The following is a 27401-nucleotide window of genomic DNA, read 5'->3' on the forward strand; positions in this document are numbered from 1 at the left end:
CTGTAATCTCGTTAGTTATGTTCCAACATTCCCGCCAATATCTGTTATTTTTAAGTCTTGGTTCCAATAGTTTATAGCTTTTTCCAAGAGATTGTCTGTTGGATAGGCTCCCTGCAAGGTTTTGTATCACTGAAACGGTGACTGAGTTTATCAGAAAGTGTATAGGTGATGTTGTGGCCACTGTGACTATTAAAACCTACCCTAACCAGAAACCGTGGATAGATGGCAGCATTCGCGCAAATCTGAAAGCGCGAACCACCGCATTCAACCATGGCAAGGTGACTGGGAATATGGCAGAATACAAAACAGTGTAGCTACTCCCTCTGCAAGGCAATTAAGCTGGCAAAACATCAGTATAGAGACAAAGTGGAGTCGCAATTCAATGGCTCAGACACAAGACATATGTGGCAGGGTCTACAGACAATCACGGAATACAAAAAGAAAACCAGCCACGTCGCCAACACCGACATCTTGCTTCTAGACAAGCTAAACACCTTCTTCGCCCGCTTTGAGGATAACACAGTGCCACTGACGAGGCCCACTACCAAGGACTGTGGCCTCTCCTTCTCCGTGGCCGACGTGATTAAGATATTTAAGCATGTTAACCCCCGCAAGGCTGCCGGCCCAGACGGCATCCCTAGCCGCGTCCTCAGAGCATGCGTAGACCAGCTAGCGGGTGTGTTTATGGACATATTCAATCTCTCCCTTTCCCAGTATGCTGTTCCCACATGCTTCAAGATGGCCACCATTGTTCCTGTACTCAAGAAAGCAAAGGTAACTGAACTAAATGACTATCGCCCTGTAGCACTCACCTCTGTCATCATGAAGTGCTTTGAGAGACTAGTCAAGGATCATATCACCTCCAACTTACCTGTCACCCTAGACCCACTTCAATTTGCTTACCGCCCTAATAGATCCACAGACGATGCAATTGCCATCACACTGCACACTGCCCTATCCCATCTGGACAAGAGGAATTGTTTATAGAGTTCATTGACTATAGCTCAGCATTCAACACCATAGTACCCTCCAAGCTCATCATTAAGCTCGAGGCCCTGGGTCTGAACCCCGCCCTGTGCAACTGGGTCCTGGACTTCCTGACGGGCCGCCCCCAGGTGGTGAAGGTAGGAAAAAACATCTCCACTTCGCTGATCCTCAGCACTGGGGCCCCAAAAGGGTGCATGCACAGCCCCCTCCGGTACTCCCTGTTCACCCATGACTGCATGGCCAAGCATGCCTCCAACTCAATCATCAAGTTTGCAGACGACACAACAGTAGTAGGCTTGATTACCAACAATGACGAGACAGCCTACAGGGAGGAGGTGAGGGCTCTGGGAGTGTGGTGCCAGGAAAATAACCTCTCACTCAACGTCAACAAAACAAAGGAGATGATCGTGGACTTTAGGAAACAGCAGAGGGTGCACCCCCCTATCCACATCGACGGGTCCGCAGTGGAGAAGGTGGAAAGCTTTAAGTTCCTTGGCGTACACGTCACCTATAAACTGAAATGGTCCAACCACGCAGACAGTGTGGTGAAGAAGGCACAACAGAGCCTCTTCAACCTCAGGAGGCTGAAGAAATTCAGCTTGGCACCTAAAACCCTCACAAACTTTTACAGATGCACAATTGAGAGCATCCTGTCAGGCTGTATCACCGCCTGGTACGGCAAATGCACCAGAGGGTGGTGCGGTCTGCCCAACGCATCACCGTGGGCACACTGCCTGCCCTCCAGGACACCTACAGCACCCGATGTCACAAGAAGGTCAAAAAGATAATTAAGGACATCAACCACCTGAGCCACTGCCTGTTCACCCCGCTATCATCCAGAAGGCGAGGTCAGTACAGGTTCATCAAAGCTGGGAACGAGAGAATTAAAAACAGCTTCTATGTCAAGGCCATCAGACTGTTATATAGCCATCACTAGCACATTAGAGGCTGCTGCTGCCTATTGAAATCACTGGTCACTTTAAGAAATGGAACACTAGTCACTTTAATAATGTTTACATATCTTGCACTACTCATCTCATATGTATATACTGCATTCTATTCTATAATATTCTACTGTTTCTTAGTCCATGCCGCTCTGTCATTGCTTGTCCATATACAGTGGGGAGAACAAGGATTTGACACACTGCCGATTTTGCAGGTTTTCCTACTTACAAAGCATGTAGAGGTCTGTAATATTTATCATAGGTACACTTCAACTGTGAGAGACGGAATCTAAAACAAGAATCCAGAAAATCACATTTGTATGATTTTTAAGTAATTAATTTGCATTTTAGAACTTAATATTTGGTACAGAAACCTGTTTGCAATTACAGAGATCATACGTTTCCTGTAGGTCTTGACCAGGTTTGCACACACTGCAGCAGGGATTTTGGCCCACTCCTCCATACAGACCTTCTCCAGATCCTTCAGGTTTCAGGGCTGTCGCTGGGAAATACGGACTTTCAGATTTTCTATTGGGTTCAGGTCTGGAGACTGCCTAGGCCACTCCAGGACCTTGAGATGCTTCTTACGGAGCCACTCCTTAGTTGCCCTGGCTGTTTGTTTCGGGTCGTTGTAATGCTGGAAGACCCAGCCATGACCCTTCTTCAATGCTCTTACTGAGGGAAGGAGGTTGTTGGCCAAGATCTTGCGATACATGGCCCCATCCATCATCCCCTCAATACGGTGCAGTCGTCCTGTCCCCTTTGCAGAAAAGCATCCCCAAAGAATGATGTTTCCACCTCCATGCTTCACGGTTGGGATGGTGTTCTTGGGGTTGTACTCATCCTTCTTCTTCCTCCAAACACGGCGAGTGGAGTTTAGACCAAAAAGCTCAATTTTTGTCTCATCAGACCACATGACCTTCTCCCATTCCTCCTCTGGATCATCCAGATGGTCATTGGCAAACTTCAGACGGGCCTGGACATGCGCTGGCTTGAGCAGGGGGACCTTGCGTGCGCTGCAGGATTTTAATCCATGACGGCGTAGTGTGTTACTAATGTTTTTCTTTGAGACTGTGGTCCCAGCTCTCTTCAGGTAATTGACCAGGTCCTGCCGTGTAGTTCTGGGATGATCCCTCACCTTCCTCATGATCATTGATGCCCCACGAGGTGAGATCTTGCATGGAGCCCCAGACTGAGGGTGATTGACCGTCATGTCATATTTTTCTCAATTCCATTTTCTAATAATTGCGCCAACAGTTGTTGCCTTCTCACCAAGCTGCTTGCCTATTGTCCTGTAGCCCATCCCAGCCTTGTGCAGGTCTACAATTTTATCCCTGATGTCCTTACACAGCTCTCTGGTCTTGGCCATTGTGGAGAGGTTGGAGTCTGTTTGATTGAGTGTGTGGACAGGTGTCTTTTATACAGGTAACGAGTTCAAACAGGTGCAGTTAATACAGATAATGAGTAGAGAACAGGACGGCTTCTTGAAAGAAAAACTAACAGGTCTGTGAGAGCCAGAAATCTTACTGGTTGGTAGGTGATCAAATACTTACGTCATGCAATAAAATGCAAATTAATTACTTAAAAATCATACAATGTGATTTTCTGGATTTTTGTTTTAGATTCCGTCTCTCACAGTTGAAGTGTACCTAGGATAAAACTTACAGACCTCTACATGCTTTGTAAGTAGGAAAACCTGCAAAATCGGCAGTGTATCAAATACTTGTTCTCCCCACTGTATGTGTATTTTCTTAAATTCCATTCCTTACTAGTTTTGTGTGTATTGGGTATATGTTGTGAAATTGTTAGATATTACTTGTTAGATATTAGTGTACTGTCGGAGCTAGAAGCACAAGCATTTCGCTACACCCGCTATAACATCTGCTAAACACGTGTATGTGACAAATAACATTTGATTTGATATCCAAAAGACTTCAAAATCAACATTTTGTGATATAAAAAACTTGTACGTTGCATGTATTTGTAAAGAACTACATTGGTCAATCAAAAATAGGTTTTTAAAGCTGTCATGGAAATAAATCTATTTCCTATTACCAAGTCATTTACGGTTTCTATGCCTTTAGTTTTCCATGTGGACCAATTTATTGGTGAATTCTGAAAAGCTATCCAAGGTTCCACAAGGTTGTGTTTTTATGGAGTGATATATATGTTACATTTTCTTCCATATTTTTATAGTATTCTTAACTATGAAGTTATTAATGTTCTTAGCTTTATCCTTTGAAAATAGACACATAGAAAGATTCTAGGGATGAGCACAAGCATCTTCAATATGTCCCCATTGTTCCTCTTTAGTGCATTTAACTATATGTCGCAAGTAAAAGCCTTGGGTAGTGAGTTGATACATTTCCATGTCTGGAAGGTTAAAACCACCCTCAGACTTGGGAAGATGCAAAACGTAAATTTTTATTCTATGAATTTTTTTTGCCCATATAAAGTCTGTTATGACCGAGTATACTTTTTTAAAGACTGTCTTCGGTGGGGTAATTGGTATTACCGAAAATAAATACAAAAACTTGGGGAGCCATGCCATTCTGAATAGGTTTATTCTAACTAAGATTTATGGGAAGATTGTTCCATTTAATTAGATGTGCTTTCATATTGTTCAGTAATGTAATAAATGTATATTTATATATTTGTTGTCACTTATTTAGCATCCTAAGTATTTATTATTTTTTTGTGGTCCACTTAAAGGATTGTTGTAGATCGTGAGTTATTATTTTTCTTAATGCCATTATTTCGGGGGGTTTCCACGTTAATGTTATATCCTGAGATTGTAGAGTATTTAGAAAATATTTTTAACAAAGGGGGCATTGAGTTTTAAATATTGGTCAGGTATATCAGGAGATCATCTACAAATAAGTTTAGTTTATATTCATGTTTACTGATACCTGTTACGTTTGGGTCCTGTCTAATTATTTTCTGCAAGCGGTTCAATTGACAGTGCAAACAGGAGGGGGGAGAAGGGACATTCCTGTCTTGTGCCCCTTTCTAAAGGAATTTAATCAGATAATGTATATTATTTGTGTTTATTTTTGCTTCAGGACATTTATATAATATTTTTATTAAATATATTATTTCAGTTGGAATGTTAAAGCTTCCAAAGTCTTGAATAGAAAAGGTCATTCAAGATGGTCGAAAGCTTTTTCGGCATCAACATTATTGATAAATCTACACTGAGGAGTATTTCTATGTAATAAAGCCATTTTGTGGAGAATAGCTCATTCTGATTGGCTGGGCCTGGCTCCCCAGTGGCTGCACCCATGCATAGTCATGTGAATTCCATAGATTAGGACCTAATTCATGTATTTCAATTGACTGATTTCCTTATATGAACTGTAACTCAGTAAAATCTTTGAAATTGTTGTATGTTGCGTTCATATCTTCTTCTTTTTTTGTGCATTATATTAAACTGAAACATGTTCTTGTATTTGTTTGTCTATTTTTAATAAACCCTGTTTGATTGATATGTATCAAGTCTGCCATTCTATTGCTTATAAGCTTTGTTAATATTTTAATAACACAATTTATTAAACTTATGGGCCTATAACAGTGGAGGCTGCTGAGGGGAGGATGGCTCATAGTAATGGCTGGAATGGAGTCGATGGAATGGTATCAACCACATGGAAACCACATCTTTGATACCATTCCATTGACTCCATTCCAGCCATTACTATGAGCTGTGCTCCAATCAGCAGCCTCCACCAGTCTATAATCAGTACGGGACTCTCCAGATTTTCCTGGTTTTATTATAACTGAAATAACCGTTTGAACAAATGTGAACAAATGTTTTAACAGTATCTAATATTTCTTTTTGGGGATCTCTGTTTTTAGTGATTATTTTTTGTCTGCTGATAATTGCTTCAGGGTTGTTGCTGACAACTCTAAGTGTTCGAGAACCATATGCTTTTTTTATTATCATGGAGCCCGTGCACATTCCATGTGATAAGTTGGATTTTGTTGGTTTGATCAGTTTGATCTCTCAAACTGTTGTTTAATTCTGACATATACATTTTCATAGAAGCTTTAAAAATGGTAATTAATCACGTTATTTCTAATTACCGCATTTGTATCTTTATCTTTTAAAATTATAAATTGTTTAGCGTGTATTCTATTTGTGAGAGCTGCGAGATATTTACCAGGTTTATTTGCCATTAAGTAATATTCTTTATTTTAGTTTAACCTGTAATTGTTGGCTCTCTTCAAAATAAAAATATTGTATTCCTACTTAAGTTCCGAAATGTTTTGTTCTTCTTTACCTATTTTAATAAGAGTGATTTCATTTTTATTTTTATTACATTTTCATTTCTAAATCAGATTTACCTTTTGCCAAGTATGAGATTACCATTCCCCTAATGTACGCCTTAAAAGGCATCCCAGATTATATCGGGGGTCGACTTTTCTCAAGCCTCTGTCTACATTTGTAATGGTAAAGGTTTTCATTTTTTTGTTGACGTCTTTAATACATTTTCTAATTCAACATTAGAAAATGGCCTTCTTGGTCCGTGTGGGAAAATGGTGTATTCTTATTTATCAGGATGCCTACACCTCTGCTGTTACTACAGTAGGTGGCAGCATAGGTCTCTCCAACCCAGCTCCTCTTTAAATATATATATTTTTAAATGTAACTCTTACAAGAAAACCACATCTGCTGACAACTCTAAGTGTTCGAGAACCATATGCTTTTTTTATTATCATGGAGCCCGTGCACATTCCATGTGATAAGTAGGATTTTGTTGGTCTTTACTTGTATAGAATCAAAATTAACCATTATAGCAGACATGTTATATGAGGGCTGTGGGCATTCCATAGAATGGGAGGATCATAGCATGAATACATAGTTATTGTATACATTACATATACACTGAGAATACAAAACATTAAGAACATATGCTCTTTCCATGACATAGACTGACCAGGTGAATGCTATGATTCCTTATCGATGGCTTTAGTTTGGCCTGACCTTTCATACAGCAATAATCTCTGTATTTCATGGTACAAACTGTTGATTGGGAATAAGCACCTCCTGTCACACTCGAGAGCGGAGGGGAGGAGACAGGGTAAAGAAGGATTTTTAAGCCATGAGACAATTGAGACATGGATTGTGCATGTGTGCCATTCAGAGGGTGAATGGGCAAGACAAAAACTGTAAGTGTCTTTGAATGGGGTATGGTAGTAGGTGCCAGGTGCACCGGTTTGTGTCAAGAACTGCAATGCTGCTGGGTTTTTCACACTCAACAGTTTCCCATGTGTATCAAGAATGGTCCACCACCCAAAGGACATCCAGCCAACTTGACACAACTGTGGGAAGCATTGCAGTCAACCTGGGCCAGCAACCCTGTGGAACGCAAATCAATATTAGGAAGGTGTTCCAAATGATTGGTATACTCAGTGTATAGAGTGTGTGGGCATGTGGACTGAGTAGACATTGAACAAAAATTACGTCTTTGTACTTGAGGCACTATGCATTTTTAGGGCTTTTAAGCTCCAACTCCTCTGCTAATGTACCAAAAAAACTGTGGATTATGTAATTATACATACATTGAAGAAAGACTGCCACTTAAGTACTGTGGTTGGCTTGTATTACCTTGTAAATTAAAGTATAGTGGCTGGTGTGGGTCTACTTGGGGAGAGTGCATGACACAAGTACTGTTTACAGACAGATTATTTCACTTATAATTCAATGTATCACAAATCCAGTGGGTCAGAAGTTTACATACACTAAATTGACTGTGCCTTTAAACAGCTTGGAAAATTCCAGAAAATGATGTCATGGCTTTAGAAGCTTCTGATAGGCTAATTGACATAATTTGAGTCAATTGGAGGTGTACCTGTGGATGTATTTCAAGGCCTACCTTCAAACTCAGTGCCTCTTTGCTTGACATCATGGGAAAATCAAAAGAAATCAGACAAGACCTGGTTCATCCTTGGGAGCAATTTCCAAACGCCTGAAGGTACCACGTTCATCTGTACAAACAATAGTATGCAAGTATAAACACCATGGGACCACGCAGCCGTCATACCGCTCAGGAAGGAGACGCGTTCTGTCTCCTAGAGATTAATGTACTTTGGTATGAAAAGTGCAAATCAATCCCAGAACAACAGCAAAGGACCTTGTGAAAATGCTGGAGGAAACGGGTACAAAAGTATCTGTATCCACAGTAAAATTAGTCCTATATCGACATAACCTGAAAGGCCGCTCAGCAAGAAAGAAGCCACTGCTCCAAAACTGCCATAAAAAAGCCAGACTATGGTTCGCAACTGCACATGGGGACAAAGGTCATACTTTTTGGAGAAATGTCCTCTGGTCTGATGAAACAAAAATAGAACTGTTTGGCCATATTGACCATCGTTATGTTTGGAGGAAAAAAGGGGTGCTTGCAAGCCGAAGAACACCATCCCAACCGTGAAGCACGGGGGTGGCAGCATCATGCTGTGGGGGTGCTTTGCTGCAGGAGGGACTGGTGACTCAGTTACACCAGCTCTGTCAGGAGGAATGGGCCAGAATTAACCCAATTTATTGTGGGAAGCTTGTGGAAGGCTACCCGAAACATTTGACCCAAGTTAAACAATTTAAAGGCAATGCTACCAAATACTAATTGAATGTATGTAAACTTCTGACCCACTGGGAATGTGATGAAAGATATAAAAACTGAAATAAATCATTCCCTTGTCACGCCCTGGCTCTGGGGACACTTGTATGTTGAGCCAGGGTGTGAGTTTCCTTTGTCGATTCTAGTTGTTGTGTTTCTAGGTTGGCCAAAGTGGTTCTCAATCAGAGGCAACTAGTGTCAGCTGTTGCTGGTTGTCTCTGATTGTGAACCATATTTATTCAGTCTGTTTGCCACAGTGGGGTGTGGGATCTTGTTCCTGTTTAGGTTTGTGTCTGAACCGAGGACGTCACGTTATCGTTTGTTTTGTTCGTGGTATTACTCAAATAAATAAGATATGTTCACCTTCCACGCTGCGCCTTGGTCCTCTGTTCCCGACGATCGTGACAGAAGATCCCACCATAACTGGACCAAGCAGCGTGAAGAGGAGAGAGGTTGGACGTTGGAGCAGTGGAGTAAGAGTCTCGACTGGGCCAAGCCAAGTGAAGAGCAGAGAGGTTGGACTTTGAAGCAGTGGAGTGAGTGTCTGGCTAGAGACATGGAGGCCTGGTCCAAGAGGAGAGCCAGCCAGAAAATTTTTAGGGGGGGGCTCACGCCGTGGACGACGGGGCAGCAGGAGGCCGCGATAGAGCGGTCCAGCGGGTTGGCAGAGGAGGCCGCCAGGTTACGGGGGCCACTGGTATTAAAGGGGAAGGAAAGTGTAGAGGCACGGCAAGAGGTACTGGGGTGTGTTACCAGTCCGGTCCGGCCCGTTCCTGATCCCCGTGTAGGGCCAGTGGTATGTGTCCCCAGTACGGTCCGGCTTGTTCCTGTCCCTCGCATCGAGCCTGTGGTGCGCGTCGCCAGCCCGGTCCGGCCTGTTCCTGCTCCCCGCACCAAGCCAATGGTGCGCGCCGCCAGCCCGGTCCGGCCTGTTCCTGCTCCCCGCACCAAGCCAATGGTGCGCGTCGCCAGCCCGGCCCGGCCTGTTCCTGCTCCCCGCACCAAGCCAGTGGTGCGCGTCGCCAGCCCGGTCCGGCCAGTGCCTGCTCCCCGCACCAAGCCAGGGGTGCGCGTCGCCAGCCCGGCCCGGCCAGTTCCTGCTCCCCGCACCAAGCCAGTGGTGCGCGTCGCCAGCCCGGCCCGGCCAGTTCCTGCTCCACGCACCAAGCCAGGGGTGCGCGTCGCCAGCCCGGTCCGGCCAGTTCCTGCTCCCCGCACCAAGCCAGTGGTGCGCGTCGCCAGCCCGGCCCGGCCAGTTCCTGCTCCACGCACCAAGCCAGTGGTGCGCGTTGCCAGCCCGGCCCGGCCAGTTCCTGCTCCACGCACCAAGGTAGTGGTGCGCGTCGCCAGCCCGGCCCGGCCAGTTCCTGCTCCCCGCACCAAGCCAGTGGTGCGCGTCGCCAGCCCGGCCCGGCCAGTTCCTGCTCCACGCACCAAGCCAGGGGTGCGCGTCGCCAGCCCGGTCCGGCCAGTTCCTGCTCCCCGCACCAAGCCAGTGGTGCGTGTCGCCAGCCCGGCCCGGCCAGTTCCTGCTCCCCGCACCAAGCCAGTGGTGCGCGTCGCCAGCCCGGCCCGGCCCGTGCCTGTTCCACCGGTGCCTGGTCCGGCACCGGTCAGCTGCTCCACGCCGGAGCTGGAGCAATCCGCTCCACCAGTGTTCGGTCCAGCTCCGGCCAGTAGGGCCAGACCGGACCAGGGGTACTTTGGGGGGTTAGAGAGGGAGTGGGGATCATGCCCGGAGCCGGATCCGCCGCCAAGGCGGAGTGCCCACCCGGTCCCTCCCCTGTGGTATTTGGTTGGCGCAGTCGGAGTCCGCGCCTTTAGGGGGGGGGGGTACTGTCACGCCCTGGCTCTGGGGACACTTGTATGTTGAGCCAGGGTGTGAGTTTCCTTTGTCGATTCTAGTTGTTGTGTTTCTAGGTTGGCCAAAGTGGTTCTCAATCAGAGGCAACTAGTGTCAGCTGTTGCTGGTTGTCTCTGATTGGGAACCATATTTATTCAGTCTGTTTGCCACAGTGGGGTGTGGGATCTTGTTCCTGTTTAGGTTTGTGTCTGAACCGAGGACGTCACGTTATCGTTTATTGTTTTGTTCGTGGTATTATTCAAATAAATAAGATATGTTCACCTTCCACGCTGCGCCTTGGTCCTCTGTTCCCGACGATCGTGACATCCCTCTACTATTATTCTGACATTTCACATTCTTAAAATAAAGTGGTGATCCTAACTGACCTAAAACAGGGAATTTTTAGTAGGATTAAATGTCAGGAATTGTGAAAAACAGAGTTTAAATGTATTTGGCTAAGGTATATGTAAACTTCCGACTTCAACTGTACTTACTCATCCATTCTCCTTCATTCATACACAACTTATACTCTATGCCTCCACACACCGATTCTCTCCTGCCCCTCTACACATATGCATATTCATCCTCCTTCACGCTCTCATTCATATGCACAGACACATACACCTACTCACACCCTCTTGCCAACAAAAACACACATGTCCATAGAACAATTATTGACAATTATTGACAAACTTGCTTTATTTCCTCTTTTATATTGTATTTTCAGTGTCCATGTATCTCATTGGCAAATTCCATCTCTACTTCCTAGAGAAGAACAGTTACTTGGGGACAATAGAGTCTAGATTTTTATTGGGGGGAGGGGGAAAGAACATTGTCTCTACTTACGATAAGCTGGTCTTGGGCATCACTGTACGTAGCCTAGTGTGCTTATCTCTTTTTTCCGCTTCTGCCTCTGCTCAGGGCACTGGGCTCTCTTTCAACTGGAAAGGTTTCCTGCAGCCTGTTCAGGGCTCCATCGGAGCTTGTGAACTCCATCCTCTGTGTTCCCTTCCATACCCACAGCACTGGCGGGAATCAGACTTCATTCCTTTTTCCTCTAGTCTGTCTGATCAGAATTAATTGCTTTCGTTTTATCCTCAGTTTAGCAGACAGATCGAATGGACTGGCCATGGATTTTAATCTCCTTTCCCCCCTGTGCCTTCAGAATGTTGACTTTGATCTGATAGTTCCACAGCTTAAAGATTACCATGTGAGGGTATTTAGAGTTCTTCTGTTTCATGCCGAACCGATGGCATCACTCCAGATCCTCCGGTGATACATCCACACAAAGCTCCTGTGATATGAGCTTGATCACGTAGCTGGAAAAGTCTCCTATTGCCTCGTCTTCCGGTAGGGACAATATTCTCATATTATTTTTGTCTCATTATGTTTTCTTGCTAGTCCAGTTCATCTTCTAAAGTTTGCACCTTTGCTGCCAAAAGGCCCATTTTGTTGTCCTGTTCGTCCATGTGCCCAGCTTGTATATGCATATCTGACACGATAGACTACTTTCCTTTCGACCAAATCTACTTTTTTAACAACATATTGTAACAGTTTGTTAGTTTGTTTTGGTGAGCATTGAGAGCATTTTAGCTATGTTTTCCTCAATATCCTTTGGCTGTACAACAGATTACTTTCTCTCTCATTGTATAGGCAATTGCACCATCCATCCCTCCCCATGCTAATGCAGTAAATAAAAGTGCAGCAGCCCTGGCCCTGCTCTAGACTGATTACATAGGCTGCTTCCCAAATGGCACCCTATTCCCTATATAGTGCACCACCTTTAATCTACTTATGGTCCCCATAATGACAAAGCAAAAAAAGGGTTTTAGACATTTTTGAAAATGTATGAAAAATTCAAAACAGAAATACCTTATTTACATAAGTATTCAGACCCTTTGTTATGAGACTCGAAATTGAGCTCAGGTGCATCCTGTTTCCATTGATCATCCTTGAGATGTTTCTACAACTTGATTGGAGTCCACCTGTGTTAAATTCAATTGATTGGACATGATTTGGAAAGGCACACACCTGTCTATATAAGGTCCCACAGTTGACAGTGCATGCCAGAGCAAAAAAAGCCATGAGGTCGAACTAATTGTCCGTAGAGCTCCGAGACAGGATTGTGTCGAGGCACAGATCTGGGGAAGGGTACCAAAAAACGTTTGCAGCACTGAAGATCGCCAAGAGCATAGTGGCCTCCATCATTCTTAAATGGAAGAAGTTTGGAACCACCAAGACTCTTCCTAGAGCTGGCCGCCTGGCCAAACTGAGCAATCGGGGGAGAAGGGCCTTGGTCAAGGAGGTGACCAAGAATCCGATGGTCACTCTGACAGAGCTCCAGAGTTCATCTGTGGAGATGGAAGAACCTTCCAGAAGGACAACCATCTCTGAAGCACTCCACCAATCAGGCCTTTATGGTAGAGTGGCCAGACAGAAGCCACTCCTCAGTAAAAGGCACATGACAGCCTGCTTGGAGTTTGCTAAAAGGCACCTAAAGGACTCCCAGACCATGAGAAAAAAGATGATCTAGTCTGATGAGAAAAAATATTATCTGGTCTGATGAAACCAAGATTGAACTCTTTGGCCTGAATGCCAAGCGTCACGTCTGGAGGAAAACTGGCACCATCCCTATGGTGAAGCATGTTGGTGGCAGCATCATGCTGTAAGGATGTTTTTCAGCGGCAGGGACTGGGAGACTAGTCAGGTTCAAGGGAAAGATGAACGGAGCAAAGTTCAGACAGATCCCAGAGTGCCCCGGACCTCAGAGTGGGGCAAAGGTTCACCTTCCAACAGGACAACGACCCTAAGCACACAGCCAAGACAATGCAGGAGTGGCTTCGGGACAAGTCTCTGAATGTCTTTGAGTGGCTCAGCCAGAGCCTGGACTTGAACCCAATCGAACATCTCTGGAGAGAGCTGAAAATAGCTGTGCAGCGACCCTCCCCATCCAACCTGACAGAGTTTGAGAGGCTCTGCAGAGAAGAATGGGAGAAACTCCCCAAATACAGGTGTGCCAAGCTTGTAGCGTCATACCCAAGAAGACTCGAGGCTGTAATCGCTGCCAAAGGTGCTTCAACAAAATACTGAGTAAAGGGTCTAAATACTTAGGTAAATGTGATATTTCCGGTTTTTATTTTTTTCATACATTTGCAAACATTTCTAAAAACACTTTTCTGCTTTGTCATTATGGGGTATTGTGTGTAGATTTATGAGGGGAAAATCTATTTAATCAATTTTAGAATGAGGCTGTAAAGTAACAAAATGTGGAAAAAGTCTAGGGGTCTGAATACTTTCCAAATGCACTGTAAATCAAATCAAATCAAATATTGTATTTGTCACATGCTTCGTAAATAACAGGTGTAGACCAACAGTGAAATGCTTAATTACGAGCCCTCCCTACAATGCAGAGAGAAAACTATAGAAAATAATAACCCAGAAATTCTTTTGAGATCAACACAGCTGTAATTGACCTTTACAATTACTACAACCAAATCTAAAATGTGTAAAAAATTATAATGAACCTACATTTATACAGTTTCTTCACTCTGTCCAGCTTGCTAAGAATCACTGTATCAAAAGCTAGACAATCAGGGAGCATCAAAAATACCAAAAGCGATGGATAGCGGACTATTTTTAGCAAATTTTGACGGTCAGGAAATATAACCAGTTTTCAGTGCGTCCCTCCGGACCTCGTCAAGCCTGAATGCGGCTTGTGGGGCAAAATGAGTTTGACAACCCTGGACTAAACACATATTCTGAACACGTCATCATCCTAATTGAAACCCAATGGACTGTCATTGCACACATTCTGAACTTGGAACACAGTTTGTCTCATATTAACACAGACTACACAGAGAATGAGTTATACAATTAAATAATTATAATAATCTAAAACATGATCAAAGTATATACAGTATATAATATTTAAAAGCTATCAGAAATATCAGTATTAAGTGTAGCATCGTTCAAAGCGTTCAGCAGTATAGTTGCTACCGTAGCAAACAAACAAGACTGAACTCCAACAACATCAGCAGAGCTGGGGCACGGTGGAGAAGATAGCCAAGACCAGCAGTTGTGGAGAGCCTTTGCTCCTGCCCTATGCAAGAGTCGGTGCGACAGGGTTGAGTCAGTGAGTGAGAAGCAACCTCAGTGACCGGTCCGGTGTGGGCAAGGCAAGCATTCTGATTAATACTTAAACCGCATGAACAAAGTCTCATATGAGTCCCTTCAGCTCCTATTATTCCTGATGTCCATACAGATGCACCATGGGCCCTGCAGTGCAGTCAGACGCTCTGTTCTGGCCATCTGACTGTGTGACAGTGAGTGAAAGGCAGCATCTGTAATACAGACGAGCCCAGTTACCTCCCGATAGCCAGCCGTTGTGCTTGGAGTGGAATGAAACAGGTGCTGGCATGCATTTTAATTTGAAAGAGTCGGTGTTCATATTTTAGAGCCATTCTATGAGGTGTTGGTAGTCAAGCAGAAGAAAATTCAAGGTATCTGTACTCTGTAAGCAATGGGGCCAGACAGTGTTTGCTGTTCGTCAGCACTTTAACTAAATAATTAAGAATATTTGGGTAAAACCAGGTGAGTCATGTGCTTATTGACATTTTAGAACTGCAGCCTTCTGCTGTTTGGGATTGCTGCTGCTGAGCGGCTCTGACTGATACAGAACAAACAGTATGACCTAAGCCTTGGTTAATAATGGTTGAATCGTCTGGTAAGCTGTCTCCCTTTCTTTAAAAGATAGACTAACATGAACGTCGGCCGTGCACAGCAGGTGCGTCGTGAGTCGTCCTATCGCCTCTCACTACAGAACATCGGCCGTCATTTTATGTTCATTTACAGACAATACCACATGTTGAATCGCCATAGTTTGTTGACACCCAGCAGGTGATCTACTGTACGACTGATGTTCATTATGGTGTGTCGTGTCTTGCTCTGTATACAGAGTTCAGACTGCTGGGGGACGAGCATCCCTACTGTAGAACAGTAAGTGAAAAGTTTATTTCCAAAACGCTATATACACCAATTTTTCAAGTGTTTTTTCATTAGATACGAATGCTTATGGGTGTTCTCAGATTGTTTATTTATAGATTTTAGATGTCTATGAAAATTAGCTTTTTTGCAAAACACTGTACAGTCGTGGTCAAAACGTTTGAGAATGACACAAATATAAAATGTTCACAAAGTCTGCTGCCTCAGTTTTTATGATGGCAATTTGCATATACTCCAGAATGTTATGAAGAGTGATCAGATGAATTGCAATTAATTGCAAAGTCCCTCTTTGCCATGAAAATGAACTTAATCCCCCAAAAACATTTCTACTGAATTTCAGCCCTGCCACAAAAGGACCAGCTGACATCATGTCAGTGATTCTCTCGTTAACACAGGTGAGAGTGTTGACGAGGACAAGGCTGGAGATCACTCTGTCATGCTGATTGAGTTAGAATAACATTACATTTACATTTTACATTTTAGTCATTTAGCAGACGCTCTTATCCAGAGCGACTTACAGTTAGTGAGTGCATACATTTTCATACAGACTGGAAGCTTTAAAAGGAGGGTGGTGCTTGAAATCATTGTTCTTCCTCTGTTAACCATGGTTACCTGCAAGGAAACACGTGCCGTCATCATTGCTTTGCACAAAAAGGGCTTCACAGGCAAGGATATTGCTGCTGGTAAGATTGCACCTAAATCAACCATTTATTGGATCATCAACAACTTCAAGGAGAGAGGTTCAAATGTTGTGAAGAAGGCTTCAGGGCGCCCAAGAAAGTCCAGCAAGCGCCAGGACCGTCTCGTAAAGTTGATTCAGCTGCGGGATCGGGGCACCACCAGTGCAGAGCTTACTCAGGAATGGCAGCAGGCAGGTGTGAGTGCTTCTGAACGCACAGTGAGGCGAAGACTTTTGGAGGATGGCCTGGTGTCAAGAAGGGCAGTGAGGAAGCCACTTCTCTCCAGGAAAAACATCAGGGGCAGACTGAGGTACAGGGATTGGACTGCTGAGGACTGGGGTAAAGTCATTTTCTCTGATGAATCCCCTTTCCGATTGTTTGGGGCATCCGGAAAAAAGCTTGTCCGGAGAAGACAAGGTGAGTGCTACCATCAGTCCTGTGTCATGCCAACAGTAAAGCATCCTGAGACCATTCATGTGTGGGGTTGCTTCTCAGCCAAGGGAGTGGGCTCACTCACAATTTTGCCTAAGAACACAGCCATGAATAAAGAATGGTACATTTACATTTTAGTCATTTTAGCAGACGCTCTTATCCAGAGCGACTTACAGTTAGTGAATACATCTTTTTTTATACTGGCCCCCCATGGGAATCGAACCCACAACCCTGGTGTTGCAAACGCCATGCTCTATCAACTGAGCTACATCCCCTGCCGGCCATTCCCTCCCCTACCCTGGACGACGCTGGGCCAATTGTGCGCCGCCCCATGGGTCTCCCGGTCGCGGCCGGCTGCGACAGAGCCTGGATTCGAACCAGGATCTCTAGTGGCACAGTTAGCACTGCGATGCGGCGCCTTAGACCACTGCGCCACTCAGGAGAGCAACTTCAACACATCCTCCGAGAGCAACTTCTCCCAACCATCCAAGAACAGTTTGTTGACGACCAATGCCTTTTCCAGCATGATGGAGCACATTGCCATAAGGCAAAAGTGATAACTAAGTGGCTCGGGGAACAAAACATCAACATTTTGGGTCCATGGCCAGGAAACTCCCCATACCTTAGTCCCATTGAGAACTTGTGGTCAATCCTCAAGAGGCGGGTGGACAAACAAAACCCCACAAATTCTGACAAACTCCAAGCATTGATTATGCAAGAATGGGCTGCCATCAGTCAGGATGTGGCCCAGAAGTTAATTGACAGCATGCCAGGGCGGATTGCAGAGGTCTTGAAAAAGAAGGGTCAACACTGCAAATATTGACTCTTTGCATAAACGTAATGTAATTGTCAATAAAAACCTTTGACACTTATGGAATGCTTGTAATTATACTTCAGTATACCATAGTAACATCTGACAAAAATATCTAAAAACAATGAAGCAGCAAACTTTGTGAAGACCAATACAAAATCTTTTGACCATGACTGTATATCCATTGTTTAGCTAGAATTTAATGTTAATATCCTGTATATTTGACTGTGATATGTGATTGTCTCACCTAGCCATCTTATGATGAATGCACTTACTGTAAGTCGCTCTGGATAAGAGCATCTGCTAAATGACTCAAATGTAAATGTTTTACATACAGATCTCGTATTATATACATATTGATTTGTACAGTTCTTTATAAAAAAAGTAGGCTAGTGTGATGGGAATGTTATACTTGTGCTTTCCTTATAACTACTTTCTGTGTTCTATTCATGTGCTGTTCTAATAACCAATTTCTGTGTTCATGCAAGTGACTGATTGGACGAATCCTCACTTATCAGTATCTGCAATTTGGCAGTACGCCCAGACCTTGTTTTGAGAACGAAAGATATCTCAGTTTCAAGGTCTCAGCTTAGAGAGAAGAAGCCTCGGCGGTATTGGTCTGTCACATGTTATGAACCAGTATTGGTTGGTCACATGAATGAAACAAAACGGTAATGATTAATTAATTATGCTAAATCATGCAAATATAACTTGTCTGTGTATAGCCGTATATAAGACAACTGCTGGGACTGCCCCAGCAGAGCTTCTGACAGACGTTCACTATGGTGCATTAAGTTTGATGGAACCTCTCCAGCTCGCTGACAATAAACAATGATTCATCTAAGATTGACATCGAGTGTCCCTGTATGAGAATTTCCACGACACTAGCTATTTGTTACATTTTACTCTGTAAAACCTAGCAGTACTAATTATTATTCTGAGAGTGAGGCGGATATATAGCATTTTGCAAAAAAAAACATGATTCTTTGTCTATCTGAAATGAAACCATCAAGTGATTTTAAACAAATACATGTCTATCTTTGAACAACACCATACCATGATTAGGTGGTGAAAAAACACATAAATCTCTTTCATACACTGAACAAAAATATAAACGCAACATGCAACAATTTCAAAGATTTTTCTGAGTTACAATTCATATAATGTCAATTGAAATAAATAAATTAGGCCCTAATCTATGGATTTCACATGACTGGGAATACAGATAGGCATCTGTTGGTCACAGATACCTTTAAAAAAAAGTAGGGGTGTGGATCAGAAAACCATTCAGTATCTGGTGTGACCACCATTTGCCTCATGCAGCACGACACATCTGCTTCGCATAGAGTTGATCAGGGTGTTGATTGTGGCCTGTGGAATATTGTCCCACTCCTCTTCAATGGCTGTGCGAAGTTGCTGGATATGGGCGGGAACTGGAACATGCTGTCGTACACGTCCAGAGCATCCCAAACGTGCTCAATGGGTGACATGTCTGGTGAGTATGCAGGCCATGGAAGAACTGGGACATTTTCAGCTTCCAGGAATTTGGTACAGATCCTTGCGACATGGCACGACAATGGGCCTCAGTATCTCGTCACGGTATCTGTGCATTAAAATTGCCATCGATAAAATGCAATTGTGTTCATTGTCCATAGCTTATGCCTGCCCATACCATAACTATACACGTTGTCTGCCATCTGCCCGGTACAGTTGAAACTGGGATTTATCCATGAAGAGCACACTTCTCCAGTGTGCCAGAAGCCATCAAAGGTGAGCATTTGCCCACAGAAGTCGGTTACGACGCCAAACTGCAGTCAGGTCAAGACCCTTGTGAGGACGACGAGCCCGCAGATGAGCTTCCCTGAGACGGTTTCTGACAGTTTGTGCAGAAATTCTTCGGCTGTGCAAACCCACAGTTACATCAGCTGTCCGGGTGGCTGGTCTCAGATGATCCCGCAGGTGAAGAAGCCGGATGTGGAGGTCTTGGGCTGGTGTGGTTACACGTGGTCTGCGGTTGTGAGGCCGGTTGGATGTATGCCAAATACTCTAATACGACATTGGAGGCGGATTATGGTAGAGAAATTAACATTAAATTCTCTGCCAACAGCTCGGGTGGCCATTCCTGCAGTCAGCATGCCAATTGAACACTCCCTCAAAACGTGAGACATCTGTGGCGTTGTGTTGTGTGACAAAATTTGAGAGAAAAAAGCTTTTTGTGCGTCTGGAAAATTTTGGGGATCTTTTATTTCAGCTCATGAAACACGGGACCAACACTTTACATGTTTTGTTTATATTTTTGTTCAGTGTAATTTATTTAAACAATAAAAGTTAATTTACCTACATTTCTGAATGGATATATAGCGTTTCTGAATGAAACTCTTCAAGTATTCCATACCTCGTAGTGGGCGATCCTCTGGGACTCGGAGATGAGCTGAGCGCTGCACACTTTGCAGTAGGTGTCTGTGAAAAGCCCTTGGTCCACTTCTGTAGACTTCATCTGGTGGGAGAGAGGAGATACAAACAACCACATGAAATATACATTTTAATTTAATTAATAAATAACACAGGATATAATATGCCTGAATGGATCAAGTGCAATGAAGGGACATAATGTCATTTCATACTAAGATAGTTGTTAAATCAATATTTCATTATATCAAGCACTGTGATGGCAGTAACAAATGCAGAGTAGGTTTTTTTTATTTCTTCACGCAGGCAGTCATAACAGAATATTATGTTGAATCAATAAACCTCTCTCTCTCTCTCTCTCTCTCTCTCTCTCTCTCTCTCTCTCTCTGAAAGCAGACTTTTTTGCCTGTGCTTAGCTCTATTCCATTTGTTTTTTAATCCTAAAAAACTCCCTAGTCCTTGCCGATGACAAACATACCCATAACATGATGCAGCCACCAGCATGCTTGAAAATTTGAAGAGTGGTACTCAGTGATGTGCTGTGTTGGATTTGCCCCAAACATAACGCTTTACATTCAGGACATAATGTTCATTTCTTTGCCACATTTTTTGCAGTTTTACTTTAGTACCTTATTATAAACAGGATGCATGTTTTGGAATATTTTAGTATTGTGGAGTAACTACAATATTGTTGATCCATCCTCAGTTTTCTCCTATCCCAGACATTCAACTTTGTAACTGATTTAAAGTCTCCATTGCCCTCATCCTTCCTCTCTGGCAACGGAGTTAGGAAAAATGCCTGTATCTTTGTATTGACGGGCTGTATTGATACACCATCCAAAGTGTAATTAATAACTTCTTCATGCTCAAAGGGATATTCAATGTCTGCTTTTTTTCTTTTTACCAATCTACCAATAGGTGCCCTTCTTTGCGAGGCATTGGAAAACCTCCCTGGTCTTTGTGGTTGAATCTGTGTTTAAAATGCACTGCTCGACTGAAGGACCTTACCGATAAGTGTATGTGTGGGGTACAGAGATGAGGTAGTCATTGAAAATCATGTTGAGCACTATTATTGCACATGGAGTGAGTCTATGCAACTTATTATGTGACATGCTAAGCACATATTTACTCCTGAACTTATTTAGGCTTGCCATAACAAAAGGGTTGAATACTTATTGACTCAAAACATTTCAGCTTTTCATTTTTAATGAATTTGTTAAAAAAAATAGAAAAACATAACACTTATGGGGTATTGTGTGTAGTCAAGGGGTGTGAATACTTTCTGAAGGCACTATAACTAATAAATGCCTCATGAGCTTAGTTCAACTATCGTACCCCATCAAAACCCAAAATATAAGCTGGCTTTACTCCTTTGTTTGTAAACAATGTAACTGTTTCGCCTCAAACATGGTTAAAACTATAATTTTGATATCATAGATGGTCAGTCCTTGCATCCATAGCTCGGTTTATGAATTTGAGAGTGGTTACATTTCTCCAGCCACATCACTCAGCTTTATACCAAAACAGTGGTGGGGTGAAACTTTCTTATTGTTAGAACTGCAGATTGCCCCTTTAAACTTCAATTGGTTAACGATACAAGCGAAACGTTTCTCTAAAACAATCAATAATTTAACTGATTCTGTAAAATCTTTGACAAATGTAAGTGAAGAATCTGCAGGATGTTTTCCCAGCTAGGGTATGTGACTGTGATCTGTAATGAGTAAGAAGCATGTGGCTCAGGGGCCCGAGTCAAAAGTAGTGCACTATATAGAGGATAGGGAACCATTTGTGACACAGTAGCTATAATCCTCTAAACTCTATCAGCCCACCACACACTATATACTTAAAGGCCAACCTGTAACCCTTTACACTCATACCCTTATACAGGTTGAAAATTGCAGATTTGGGCACTAATAAGCACCTAAATTGGAACATAGTGGCTGTACAGTAACATGCTATATATGATGTCAGAGCTCTGGTTTTGTGCTTCACAGCGCTGTATGGGTTTTGACTGACAGCCGTTCTGATGAGACGTTGAGGACTATAATAAATACCGCTTTGATGTCATACAAGCAAGCCAAACACCCTTGAGTTCAAATGTGCACTTCATAACCCCAAATCATAAAACTCATGTCATATACAGGGTCAACGTTTATGATCACTATGTTTGATGTACAGTTACAGGATGACATGACGTCATACCCAGGGTTGTTCTGAACAGAATGAGTCTGTTTGTTCATTGTGAGAGAACAAATGATGCGGCACACACACCTGAATGCGCTCATGACTCCTTTCTATGCGCACCAAAATTACGATCTGTTTCCCTGAATTGCCTTGTGAAAGCTGAACACTGTAAGATCGTATTTTATAACTTAGCTAGTCATGTTGGCACTAGAACAAGCTTTCAAATCATGCCCACCTGACCCAAATTTATAATGGACCGTTTTTGGATTGCGTAAACAACAATAGTAATTGTGTGAGGGCGGGGATGCAGGGTTGTGTTCCAAATTTAACAATTACATGTGTGCTTTCTCTAGTTCCTCAACGGTACAGCTAGGAGAGCTCAAGAAAGTACCTTATAGTTGAAGACTCTTCAAGTGTGGTCACTTGGAGACACCAGTTAGTCCTCGTCTTATGTTGCACCTACCACACATTTAATCAGAGTATTTTCTGATTCGTTATCAACAAATGCGACAAAAAGTTCAGCAAATGAAAAAATACACATAACATCAAGAGTGTAATGTTTGGATTCAGTCTTGTGTCAGGTGAACTGTTGTGTACTCACCTTTGGTCTAATAATTTTCAAATTTTCTCCAAACTGTTCCCTTTCAATTGCTACCATGGTTATGTATATGCTTGTCATATTTCTTCTGTAAGAAACATTTGAATTTAGCCCTATCCATATAGGCCAATTCCCATGAGTGTAAAGGGTTAAAAGAGAATATCACCACATACTTAAATAATATGAGATGAATCCAGACATTAAAACAATACATATTATGTATGTAATGACAAAAGTTTGGACATATTCAGTTATTTGTACCTTATTGGCATCTCCAAATCACTAGCCTTAAATAAAACAAATAGGCCCACATAACACTGGTATTGGAAAAGCATTTGGGTACATGTTGGCCTACAGGAAATAGCAGGTGAACAATCTAGCAATAAACTTTTCTGGCTTAGGGCGGCCCATTCATTTCTCTCATTTTTCTCTTTCTATCCATCATTCTATGTAAATAAATCATGAGTCCATTGGATGGAGACGGTTCCTCCAAATGATTTATTTGTGTAGGCTGCCCTGGAGTAAGAGGTACAGCAGATGAATAAAATAAACAATAAGCAAGGTGAGGAGGAGTGAGGACAAAGGCAATAAGCTATCTCAGTAAACTCCTCGATACTTTCTACTTTTACACATTTTAGGATTCACAAAATTAAATTCACATTGATTTGCCTGGTTGTCACCACTGGACCTTATTGTTACCATGGAACTGTTGTTTTTCTCTCTTGCACATGTATTTTCATAACTTGCCGTGTGAATAGTGCGGTAAAGTGTGGATAGTGTGGTAAAGTGTAGGGTTAGGCACTTGCCAGCGGACGTGTTTCAGAGCTGAAGGACAAGTTGAGGAGGAAGGCAAAACAGGATACACACATAAGATCTTCAAGTAGTAACTTCAAAAGAAAAGGCCTAGCTCATCCATCAGAGCATAAATCAATGTCACGCCGATCGGTTACTTAACTTCACTTGAGAGACCTATAAAAGAAGCAATCAAACAACTGAGTCTTTGAACCATACCAAATAGAAGTTCAGTCTAAGCTGTTCAAAGTCGAAGTGATCTGGAGTGCAGTGGGGTGGTTGGCCAAACAGTTGACACACTGCATTTGTGTCCTTTCACATGATCATGGTGACTTCAGGAGTTATCCTGGGGCCCATTTATAAACCGTGCGTACTGTACATACAAAATATACCCCCAAAACAAGTGTGCCAGTGTTCCCACAAAAGTTGAACTTTTTACATTAAAATGTTTAGTCATTTAGCAGACGCTCTTATCCAGAGCAACTTACAGTTAGTGAGTGCATACATTTTTCATACTGGCCCCCCGTGGGAACTTGGCGTGAGAATGTCCTTACCTCCACCTAAACTTTAGACTGCACAGTTTTAGGACGGGTCTGATTTATAACGGGAAACATGGCACGCAGTTTACAAATCTCAATATTTTTTTACTTACGGATTCATTTCAGAAGGACTGGCATGCCCTACAACTTGCCAAACTAGCCATTCAAAGTCGAACACATCAATGTCTTTTCAGAGATTTATTCTGCATAATAAGTCATACCCTACTATGTCACATTACTTTAATAATAATTGATTGGATTTATATAGTGCTTTTCTACCAACTGAGGTACTCAAAGAGCTTTACATAGTAAGTGGGAAACTCCACCACCAATGTGTGGCACACACCTGGGTGATGCACGGCGACCATATTTGTGCCAGAACGCTCACCACATCAGCTATCAGGTGGAGAGGTGAGGAGTGATATGCCAAACAGGAATGAGGGGGATGATTAAGTGGCCATGATGGAATGGGGCCAGGTTGGGAATTTAGCCATGACACCAGGGTTAACACCCCTACTCTTACCATAAGTGTCATGGGATTTTTAATGACCACAGAGTCAGGACATGCGTTTAACGTCCCAGCCGAAAGACGCAATGTCCCCTTCACTGCCCTGGGGCATTGGGATCTCCTTAGACCAGAGGGAAGAGTGCCCCCTAATGGACCTCCAACACCACTTCCAGCAGCATCTGGCCTCCCATCCAGGGGCCAACCAGGACCAACCCTGTTTAGCTTCAGAGGCAAGCCAGCAGTGGGATGCAGGGTGGTATGCTGGTGTTAACTTAGATATTTCCTTTATCACTGTAAAATAACTTGGATGTTTCCTCTATCACTGTAAATATTTTATTTCTCAGTAACATAACTTTCTCTAAATCCCTGGGTTTATGTAACAGTCTGTTTTAATCTGGGTAACCCTTTAAACTCTTCCATTTGAATTATCCCATTAAACCCTAGTACAGGATGAATTTGTTCCAGACTGCCTTTTCACCTTTTGGCATTTTGTGTCACTTGTTCTTTAAAATAATGTGACCTTGGCACTGAGTTCCAGCGGGCGGCACAATGCCTGTAAACTGTTATCAGCAGAGAGAGGGAGGGAGGCTGGTATTCAGAGCTCCAGCATAGAGGAGGGGAGGGGCCAAAGCACCAAACTGACGGGGATGAGGACAAAACCCAGTGTTTGAATGCTGCAGAACCAACCACCAAACTAACAGGGTAAGAGAGGAGGAGAGAGAATAAATAAATCAGTGCAACCTCTGCTCTGCTCAGGAGCCCATGCCGATGTCAACATGACAGCCCAGTGTGACTCGGCAGCACGTCAAGGTGCCCCTCCTGGCTGAGAAAAGGTCTGACGCTGCACTCATTCATTCACCAGCTACAGGGACAGGAAGAGAAAACACGATTGTCCTGGGCTAGGCAATCTCTCTCTCTGTGTCTGTCTCTACTTCTCTCTCCCTCTGTTTCTCTGTCCTCTCTCTCACTCTCTCTTTCTATCCATCTCTCACCCATATTCTCAAAGATCCCTCTAAAAATACAGAAATTAGGCTTTAAATTTCACAAGGAATACAATGATTGAAAAGCTGTGGAAATGTGTATATAACAACTAGAGAGTGGAAATAGGTTAGGAAGATAGAATGGAACTTTTGTTGAACTGAATAATTGATTGAAAACGTGAGTCAACAGTTCCGTGTAAATCATTCAAGGTGTTCAGCGCACTGCTCTAACTTTGTCATTAGTGGGTTTAGGAGAGAGTGGTACCTCTATAATTCATGACCAAAAAAGTTTGTGCATTTGTTCAAATCATTTAACATTTACCTAATTTATATTATACAACACTTTGAATGTAACTTTAGTTGTTGACTGACCCAGACCATCCATATATTTTTTAACATGTTTTGAAATAGTTACATCTTTTGAAATGGTTACATTAGTAGGAAATGTTACATTTTTAAGAGCTCAAAAAGTAATATTGCCCATGTCACTGAATAACATTAATTGAGCCTTGAATACATCATTGTTTCAAAATAGCCGAAATGGAAAGACTAATTGAATACCAATTTTCCTCTCCCTCCCTCCCCCCTCCCTCCCCCATCCCTCTTTCTTTATTTTTTCCTCTGGTGCAGACCAACCAAATGTGGTCTTGTTTGGGGGCGGAGCTCATTAGAATAATAGCTAGTGTGTAGAATAACATCCAAAAATGCAAAGGAGGATATTGCATATTTCTACCTTTGTGTTCCTATTCAGGATACATCACCATGAAGAGAATGACTTCCATAGTTATGCATTTCTGTATAGTACAGATCAGGGACCCATGATGTCATTCTGTTATCGTCATTCTGTTACCAGTTGTAAATCCACTTTACTTACTGTAGTTCAATAACCAAAATAGATTTTTTCAAAGTCAATGTGTCAGACTTTTTGGAAAACTTGGACACATAAACTGAGGGAGATGTATCAAAATTCTGTTACTAAACTTTGCATCTGCACAGTTCTTCCAGGTAATGTGCTTTTGTAAAATGTTCAGTGTAAATTGTTAAAAGTAGTCCTTGTGCAAAGAGTTGTATGGTTTGTTAAACTTTGAAATCAATGGTTTTTGTTTGGCATACATTTAAAGTAAAATTAAAATAAAGGTGAAATAAAAATAAAAAATAAATAAAGTGAGAAATCTGAGTCTCAGCGCACTCTCTCTCCTCTCCTGGGCTGCTGGTTGTCCTGCAGTGCTGCGTCCCAGCTGAGCTCATTACCATCAGCTGTGTCCAGTGATTCTATTTCTATGTTCTAGGCAGCACATCAGAGCAACACTGAGGAGACTCCAGGGTGAGAGGGAAAGCACTGAGGAGGAAGAGGCTGGATTGGAGCCTCTTACACTAATCAGAGGTATTACTAGGCCTATAGACAGACAGGTTGTGTGCACTGCTACAGACAGCTCCCCAGCTGAAAACTTTGGCTGAGAAAACTTCATTTTAAATAGTGTTATAAAACCAGTGTGGTTCCTTCAATGATGCTCAAAGGACAAAAACATTGTGAGAAATGTACGATTGCAGGATGGCAAATTGACATACTTCACACAAATATAAATATTTGTTCCTGAGGGAGGTTTGTTTACAGTTTTTCTCGACTACTTAAGCACCTTTGTCCAAACAGAATTCACTTTTTCAAAACAATTAACACGCAGCCCCAAACTGAAACACTTTGGCCAAAATTACACATTTCAAATGCGTTAAGACTCTCAAAATATTAAAAACATTATACAAAATCAACTACCTCCATCAACACATGCAACTTGTTATCTAATGAAAAGTTATCTAAAATCAATTGTTCCACAGTGGCCCAATAAATACAACTATCAATATACCCTAACATGGTGAACCCTCTTTTATATATCTGGGCCATTTGTTTATACTATAATTATAGTATGCAACATAAAAGGCAAGTAAACATATTATGACAGCATTGGCTGTATTATTTTTTTTGGACCAAAGATGACCAATGAAGAAAGAATGTCACTCAAGAACATGAATATGTTCCATTTTAACTGAGAGCTGAACTATCTTCCTCTATGGGCCTCTCCTTTG

The 27401-nt window shown here is 42.7% G+C and overlaps 1 protein-coding gene across 1 annotated transcript in view; it reads right to left on the reverse strand.

Annotated features, from left to right (window-relative positions):
- Positions 1-27401, reverse strand: part of LOC311144764 (zinc finger matrin-type protein 4-like) — a gene marked incomplete at its 5' end in the record, with an annotated part of 162115 nt that overhangs the window by 121932 nt on the left and 12782 nt on the right. The window contains one exon of the mRNA XM_084180867.1: positions 19705-19806. Within this exon, the coding sequence (XP_084036993.1) occupies positions 19705-19806 (102 nt within the window). The remainder of the gene's footprint in view (positions 1-19704; positions 19807-27401) is intronic.

Source organism: Coregonus lavaretus, assembly GCF_964263955.1.
Source record: "Coregonus lavaretus genome assembly, chromosome: 17".
Lineage (NCBI taxonomy): Eukaryota > Metazoa > Chordata > Actinopteri > Salmoniformes > Salmonidae > Coregonus > Coregonus lavaretus.